This window comes from Cibotium barometz, chromosome 22, assembly GCF_041138505.1.
Source record: "Cibotium barometz isolate CiBa-2024 chromosome 22, ASM4113850v1, whole genome shotgun sequence".
NCBI lineage: Eukaryota > Viridiplantae > Streptophyta > Polypodiopsida > Cyatheales > Cibotiaceae > Cibotium > Cibotium barometz.
Genome location: NC_141067.1, coordinates 9284602 through 9293131, shown reverse-complemented (window position 1 = coordinate 9293131; position 8530 = coordinate 9284602). Strand labels below are relative to the sequence as shown.

Genomic DNA, 8530 nt, shown 5'->3' with positions numbered 1-8530 from the left:
TTTCTCAAAATAAGATATATTCAATATTCTTCTTTTTGAATAAAAGATTCGCGGGATTTACAAAATAAGATATATTCAATATTCTTCTTTTTGAATAAAAGATTCGCGGGATTTACAAAATCAATTTCACCCATATTTCTTAAGAAAATGATTATACTCAGAATTCTACTTTTGATAAATACTCATATTTTGAATTATGCCAAAAATTCCTCTTTTAACATTTAATTGTTTGGATCTTGAATATCATGGGAATTCCTCTTTTTACATCTAAATTCTTATGCATAAAATAAATTTATCAAAATTCATCTTTTCTCTTAATTAATTAATTATGCATAAATACTAAAAAGTAATTTTTTCATGAATATCCACATCTCATCTTATCACATCCATTTACATCTATCCAGATCCACATCACATCCATTTACATCTATTCAGATCCAAATCACATCCATTTAGTACGGTTACTCTACTTTCGATAGTGATAGAACTTTTCTAAGTTTCTGCCAATTGCTTGGCTTAGTTAAAGGTAACTTTTTCTCGATCCCATTAAATCTAAGTATCAGAGTGTTGTTGAAAGTTTAAAAAGGAAAAATGAACCTTATTAGAATTTTATAGTAAAAACTTAGAAGAAAGAGCATTTACGTATTTTGTTTTCATTCCTTAAGCTTCATTAATTAAGACTAAATCTAAATTTTTGTTTACTTATTGGATCCTTGATTCTCCCAGGATTTCAGATTCCTTTTTTCTGATTAAGAATTTTCCAAGTTTTCTCGATGGATATTTTCACATTCTTTCTCAAATTTCTCAAAATAAGATATATTCGATATTCTTCTTTTTGAATAAAAGATTCATGCGATTTAGAAAATCAATTTTACCCATATTTCTTAAGAAAATGATAATACTCAGAATTCTACTTTTGATAAATACTCATATTTTGAATTATGCCAAAAATTCCTCTTTTAACATTTAATTGTTTGGATCTCGAATATCATGGGAATTCCTCTTTTTATATCTAAATTCTTATACATAAAATAAAGTTATCAAAAATTCATCAATAATTTATCTTTTCTCTTAATTAATTAATTATGCATAAATACTAAAAAGTAAATTTTTCATGAATATGATAAAAATCATTCTTCTTGCATAAAAGATCTAATCCTAGAATATGATAGGAATTCCTCTTTTTGCTTTAATCAAAATATGCATAAATTTAAGATTTATCTTTTTTCTGAAAATTTATGCATAGCTTTGCTGCAATTACTGATAATATTCAATTTTCTATTTGAATTGAAAACTTGTAATGAAAATATGATAGAAACTCCTCTTTAAGACTTAGAATTAAATTATGCATACTTAGCATAATTATTAGCATAATTATGATTATTCCTCTTAATTCAACTAAAATAACCATTTCTCATTTCTAAAATTATTAGTATATTCGTCTTTCAATTTAGAATGAGTTAATGTGATTTTTCCTACTCATAATCAAGTAAAAAAGACTTAACCATCATTTTTACTAAATTAAAATCATGAAAATATCAATTCTCATTCTCTAGCACATCAAGCCTAGAGTTTAGATTGAATCAAGAGATTATCATTGAAAATCATCCTTTTACTAAGGATCTAGCCATAAAGATGATTAATCTTTTCAAGAGAGAGATTTTCTTAAAGAAAATATTATAATTAAGCATAAAGATTAACATAATTCTAATTAGACATTATGAATACTTGGAAAGCTTGATTTGAAGAAAGAACCATTACTTTGAAAGCTTCTCAAGCTTGAGAGGGGTTGAGAAGAAGAAAATCATTGAGATAATTGAAAAAGAACACCATTAAAATAGGATTACCGTTGAATTAGGCTTGATTCTTTGGCTAGAAGTGAAGCCCCCAAGCAAGTCCTTGGCCACCAAGAGAGAGAGAGCAATCTCTAAGAGAGGTTGGAGGAGAGAGAAGCTCCAAAGCTCCCAAGAGAAGAGGCAAAATAAGGGATGATAGAAATATGCTAATTTTAAGGATAATACTAGCATGGTATAGCTCAAAGATGAAAATACAAAGGAATGAGAGTCTCTTAATAAGTGAGGGAGGCCACTAACCAAGTCCAACTGGGTTCTAGAGTTTTCCAGCTTCAGTTTGACCCAATTTAGATAAGATTTGGATCAGTTTGGCTCCCTTTTTGATCCAGTTAGCTCTAGGAGAGATAAAAATATCACATTTTTTTGAATTAAAAACCCAAACAATCATGAAGAAAAAGGCGCCTACCTCAAGAGTCTCCCTCTCCTTACCAAGGTGTTAAAAATGCATCATTTCACCTAAATATCTTATTTTTTTACTATTATACCTTAGTTTTTAACTAATAAACCTTGTACTCAGTCAACTCTTCATCTTATGTGAGCATTTACTCATTTTTGGGCTATTTTCTTTTATTTATTGTATTTATAACATCCCAACACTTGGATTAATCCTATTGGCCCTTTGGAACCTTATTTGGACCTTAATCCAAAAATTTGTGAAAATGTGGATCCTTAGGCTAAGGTCCCTCATATACATTTCAATTAATTCCTAATGCACATTGGAAAGTTCATTTTGAACTTCTATTTCAGGGGAATTTATTTTAGACATTAGGAGAATTTTTGTATCCAAAGATATCTCAATTTTGAATTATCTCTTTCTAGATATTTTCTCTCTCTAGGTCAAAACAGGGTAAAACAAGATCTTTTTCCATTTCTGAGAGGGGATGATTATAAGAGATAGAAGGGGAGGTTCTTACACCTTTACATCTCAAAAGCTGGAGGGAGGAATCTTACATATGTTACATATACATAAAATGACCCCCCAAGACGAGATTTAGGAACATAAGCTATGCAGCCTTGAAAGAGATGCAAAGAAGCGGGATTGTGGCACACATACCTGTTTTTCCAGAGCTTCCAAATGCATGTGAAGCTTGGATGATGAGGAAATAACATTCTGCAAGGGAAACTTTTGAGTAAAGTCTCCTCTTGAGCTTGTCCATGTTGAACCTTTGTGAAAAGATGTCACCCATAGTAGCTTTGGATGGTTCTTCTTGCCTCATGTTGGCGATTTGATATAACTATAGTAGAAAGATATGGGTATATTTCTTGAATGTTCTATCACCAAATCACCACAAAAAATTGTGTTAAAGAAGCTATCCCAGTGTATTTAACTATACGACGATGGGCGGCTGTCCGTGCTGAGCCAAGTATGAAATGGCCCTAACGCCAAATCACCACAAAAATTGTGTTAAAGAAGCTATCCCAGTGTATTAACTATACGACGATGGGCGGCTGTCCATGCTGAGCCAAGTATGAAATGGCCCTAACGTTATTTATTAAGGCGCATCAGCATGTGGAATATCTGGCATCTTCTGGCCAGATCCATACTGCCTCCTCTCCAACCAGCAAGTACTCAACATCATAGCCATGTCTAACCCTGCTCTTGGCACGCAGCCCGCTGTTCTGAACGCTTCATCCTCTTCGTCCTTGGTCCCTTTCTTGGTTCCGTCATGGAGGGAGAGCTTCTGCGGGTGCAGTCAGGTCTCCCTGAAAGCGTCTCCAAGCAGCAGCTGTGGCAAGCAGCAGGACTCTGCCCTAAAGTTCTGCAGAGAGAAGACGAAACTGTGCGCGGCACCTCGGGCCACAGCGGTGAAGGACGTCTCCTCTGCCATCGCCACGCCTGCGGCGAGCTCTGACAAGGGCAAAGGCACCAAGGTCATGATAATCGGGGGCGATGGCTACTGCGGCTGGGCGACCGCTCTCCACCTCTCCAATCTGGGCTACGAGGTGGCCATCGTTGACAGCCTTATCCGCCGCCATTTTGACGAGCAGCTAGGTACTCAAACTCTCACCCCCATTGCGTCTCTCAAAAATAGAGTCAAAAAATGGAAGCACATCTCTGGCAAGCAGCTCTCAGTATACATCGGCGACATCTGTGATTTCGAGTTTCTGGAAGATGCTTTCAAATCATTCGAGCCCCATGCTGTAGTCCACTACGGCGAGCAGAGATCTGCCCCTTACTCCATGATGGACCGAGGCCGTGCCGTTTTCACCCAACATAACAATGTGATGGGGACTCTTAATGTGTTGTTTGCCATCAAGGAGTTCTCCCCTGAATGCCATCTTGTTAAGTTGGGTACCATGGGTGAATATGGTACCCCCAACATTGACATTGAGGAGGGTTTCATCACCATAACACACAATGGCAGGACCGATACCCTCCCCTACCCTAAGCAGGCCAGCTCATTCTACCATCTCAGCAAAGTGCATGATTCCCACAACATTGCATTTGCTTGCAAGGCATGGAAAGTTAGGGCCACAGATCTGAATCAGGGTGTGGTATATGGAGTCTCAACCCCAGAGACAAGCTTGGATGAGGAGCTCATCAATAGGTTGGATTATGATGGTGTCTTTGGTACTGCGTTGAATCGGTTCTGTGTGCAGGCAGCTGTCGGGCATCCTTTGACGGTATATGGCAAAGGAGGCCAGGTACATTCCTAGTTTTGCATCTCTCTGTGTTTTGGGGGGACGAGGGTAATGCGTGCTTTGGTTCTATGGGTTGAAGTAGGTAGTCTGCCTACAGCTGCCATTCGTTTCTTATCAGTAGTCTGCAGTCCATCAACATTCTCTGTGAAGCTAGTCTTTGCTTGGCACCCAATAATCACTCTTGCCACTTAGTTTTGCATCTCTCTGTGTTTTGGGGGGACGAGGGTAATGCGTGCTTTGGTTCTATGGGTTGAAGTAGGTAGTCTGCCTACAGCTGCCATTCGTTTCTTATCAGTAGTCTGCAGTTCATCAACATTCTCTGTGAAGCTAGTCTTTGCTGGGCACCCAATAATCACTCTTGCCACTTAGTATCCACTGGGGGCAGGCGGTGGCCTTCGGGAAGCGGGCCTTTCTGCTTGTGAATGTGCTGAATGACTTTCTTTCTGGAAACATGATACCAAGATTAACATGTAACTGAATTTTGTATGGTTTCTTGCATGTAGACAAGAGGATATCTTGACATCAGGGACACTGTCCAATGCATCGAGCTGGCAATTGCAAACCCGGCAAACCTAGGAGAGTTCCGTGTGTTCAATCAGTTCACAGAGCAGTTTTCTGTTAATGATCTGGCAAAGCTTGTCACAGAGGCAGGGAAAAAGCTTGGAATTGAGGTGAAAGCAATCAGTGTGCCGAACCCACGTGTAGAAGCAGAGGAACACTATTACAATGCAAAGCATACCAAGCTGGCTGAGCTTGGACTGGAACCTCATCTTCTTTCTGAAGCCTTGTTGGACTCGCTTCTTAACGTTGCAGTCAAGTACTCTGATCGTGTGGATATGGCTCAGATCATGCCTGCTGTCTCATGGAAGAAGGCTGGAGTTAAACCTGTGACAGTGAGTTTATAGGTCAGAAGCTATGCCCCTTTCCACACTGAATCCAGCTGTAAATGAGATGGAAGCAGAGCTTGAGTGTATGAGCTACTAGCTCAGAACTCGTCTGTCAATCACTCAAGTTGTAGATGCTTTATATGGGACAAGGATCTTTCAGCATGTCTAGTTCATGTACTTCTTTAGATGATGTCTCTCAAACAGACAATCTAGAAGTGTGGACCTTTGTTTTGCTGGATGGTCTGACATGTTGAAGCTAAGCTTAGTTTTTGTTCTAAAACGGAACATGTTTTAAGCTTAACTCAGTTTTTGTTTTAAAACCTAACATGTTTTAAGCCTAATAGTTGTGGAGCCAAATGGGTGAAAGCATGATAAGGTGGACTTAAAACCTGTCCCCTGGACGATGGTTTACAACTGGTTGCGAAACACTTTTATGTAGAGTTATAGAATTAAAATATGGTTGTTTAATCTTGTTTCTCGATTACTATATCTTAAAGGTAGTAGATAAATTATTAAATATATCTTGTGATTGAAAGAGTGCACAGAGCGGAATCAAAGGAGCACTAGAGTGTGTTGAATAGAGAGTGCAAGAGAGTGAAATATGGAGCAAACTATGCTGAATATGTTGAAGCAAAACAGTCCCAAGCAAGAGACAAGTAGTCTCATAAGGGAGGGAGCAAAAGATGTTCAAGACTGAATGAAAAGTGAGAGACCAGTCCTAGGTGAGAAGGGTTGGCCGATTGGAGCATATGAGCTAGCTAACTGGTAAAATGCCAAAAGACTTGGAAAAAATTTTAGAAAAATATGAAAAAAGTGGTGGCCAGTCCACAATCAAGGGCCATATAAAAGGGACTAAAAGGACACCAGAAATGGGAAGAAACTAGGGATGAATGTGCTAACATCTCCTCTCAGTACCAGATGCTGAACAAACTCTGAGAAGTCGAAGAAGTCGTCCTTTTTCAAAGACAAGAATGCAGCAGCAACAGGTATTAGGAAAGCTTCACAAGCAAACTCTACAACTCAGCTACAAAAGCAACAGAACAAGTTGCTAGTTATATTGCTTCTGTAGAAGAAAACAACCATGTAGGTTGTGTCATGTTGCTCAAAATATCGGTGCCAGATGTAAGAAGTGATAATGTTGCACCACATATAGAGCAGCAATCACAGGTGTTGAGTGGACCTGGGGAGTCCTTGAGTAATGGATCCAATGTTAGCCCATGGTTAGGGAGGTTAAGGAATGATACAGATACACATGCATCATGAAAAGTGAAAGAAAAGGTAGATCAACCTTTTTTGCGTGATCTATTAGTAGGTCACTTATATGTGGATGGTGACTCTAGTGGCTCTGAGCAGAGCCTTGATGAGGAGCTTGGCGTTCCGTCTGTGGTTACCCCTAGTGTAAGGACAACTAGGGTTGTTTTGAGGACACCTGGCAGTGATCCAGGTGTACGCAAGTCTATGAGGGTTAGATACCCTGTTGTTTGACAGGTTGAGATATGATGGATATACAGCCTATCATTATGCTTACATGGTAAAAGCAATACAAGAGGTTGAGCCCACTTGCTTTGAGCAGGCAATTGGAAATAAGAAATGGGAAGATGCCATGGATGAGGAGATAGCAGCATTGGATGCAAATGCAACATGGGAGTTAGTACCTTTGCCTAAGGAAAAGAAGGCAATTGGATATAAGTGGGTGTATAAAGTTAAGCACAATGTTGATGGTTCAGTGATGAGCAGGTACAAGGTAAGATTGGTTACCAAGGACTATGCACAGACTTATGGCATAGACTATGAGGAGACATTCAGCCCTTTTGTAAGAATGGCAACTGTGGAGCTGTCATTGCTATGGCTGCCAACCTTCGAAGGGTTGGTCTTTACATCAAATGGATGTAAACAATGCTTTCTTGCATGGTGATTTGTAAGAAGAAGTGTACATGATGCAGCCACTAGGTTATGAGAGTGATGCAAATCCAAATTTTATGTGCAGGTTACACAAAGCCTTGTATGGCTTGAAGCAGGCACCTAGAGCATGGTCAAACAAGATCGGGGAGTATCTTGTTACCATTGGATTTCAGATATCCGATGCAGATTTTTCACTATATGTGAAAAAGACAAATAGAGAGATCATGCTATTAGTCATCTATATGGATGACTTGATTATCACTGGTGATAGTGATGCAGAGATACACGATGTCAGGATGCTTTTGAAGTAGAAGTTTGAGATGAAGGATTTGGGTGAGCTGCGGTATTTCTTGGGCATAGAGGTGGTGAGATCACTTCAACTTCATAGCATTTTGTTATTGCAGAGGCAGTATGGCTTGGACATGTTGTCCAAGTATGGTATGACAAGCTGTAAGCCTATTCCACTGTCATTGGAGCAGAGAGCTTGGTTTCAGAAGCTACTTGGTGACATGGGAGAGCCCGTGGGTGGATAGGGAAGTTGTCATATATTGTGACAACATGATCAGCATACAGTTGGCCAGTAAACCGAGTATATCATGCTAGAACGAAACACATTGAGGTGCATTATCACTTTGTGAGGGAGAAGGTTCTAGTAGGAGATGTAGATCTGGTATATGTCAGCACAGAGGATCAAGTGGCTGACATCTTCACGAAGGCATTGGGCACAGAGAAGCTCCACAGGTTTAGGAGCTTACTTGGAGTGTAGTGTGTGGAGTTTAGCTTGAGGGGAAGTGTTGAGATATCAAGCTCAACTAGTGCTATGACGCACATTAATGACCCGCCTGGGTGATAGCTTTTGCATCTACACCACTGGCATGGTTGGTGAGATTATGGGTGAGATGCCGCCAGTGGGATGACATGCTGTGTGACAACCATTTTGGATTACTAGGGACTGGTATAGTTATAGTGCCAACTCATTTAGTCGAGTTCACATTATGGACCGACCCTTGTATGTTGTAGTAGGTGAGTACTAACCCATATAGTGTGTACCCTTATCTTTATGTTATGTTGGTTGAGTAGAGAAGAAGAAGATAGAAGAAAATTCAGTTATCCATCTTTCTCTTGTCTTGCTCTCTCTTTTGTGTGTGTGTTTGCTTGCTAGGGTTTGAAGATCTCCCTCTCTCCCACATTCTCTTTAAGTGGAAAACAACTACCCATCATGGGCTAGCTAAACTCAACCCAAAA

At 39.3% G+C, this 8530-nt stretch overlaps 1 protein-coding gene across 1 annotated transcript; it reads left to right on the top strand.

The window, feature by feature from the left end:
- Window positions 1-3366: 3366 nt before the first annotated feature.
- On the top strand, window positions 3367-5708 carry LOC147626243 (UDP-sulfoquinovose synthase, chloroplastic-like). The gene is made up of 2 exons (XM_086816383.1): window positions 3367-4499; window positions 5000-5708. The coding sequence occupies exons 1-2, from the start codon at window positions 3438-3440 to the stop codon at window positions 5399-5401; spliced, it is 1464 nt and encodes a 487-aa protein (XP_086672509.1). The 5' UTR covers window positions 3367-3437; the 3' UTR covers window positions 5402-5708.
- Window positions 5709-8530: the final 2822 nt, after the last annotated feature.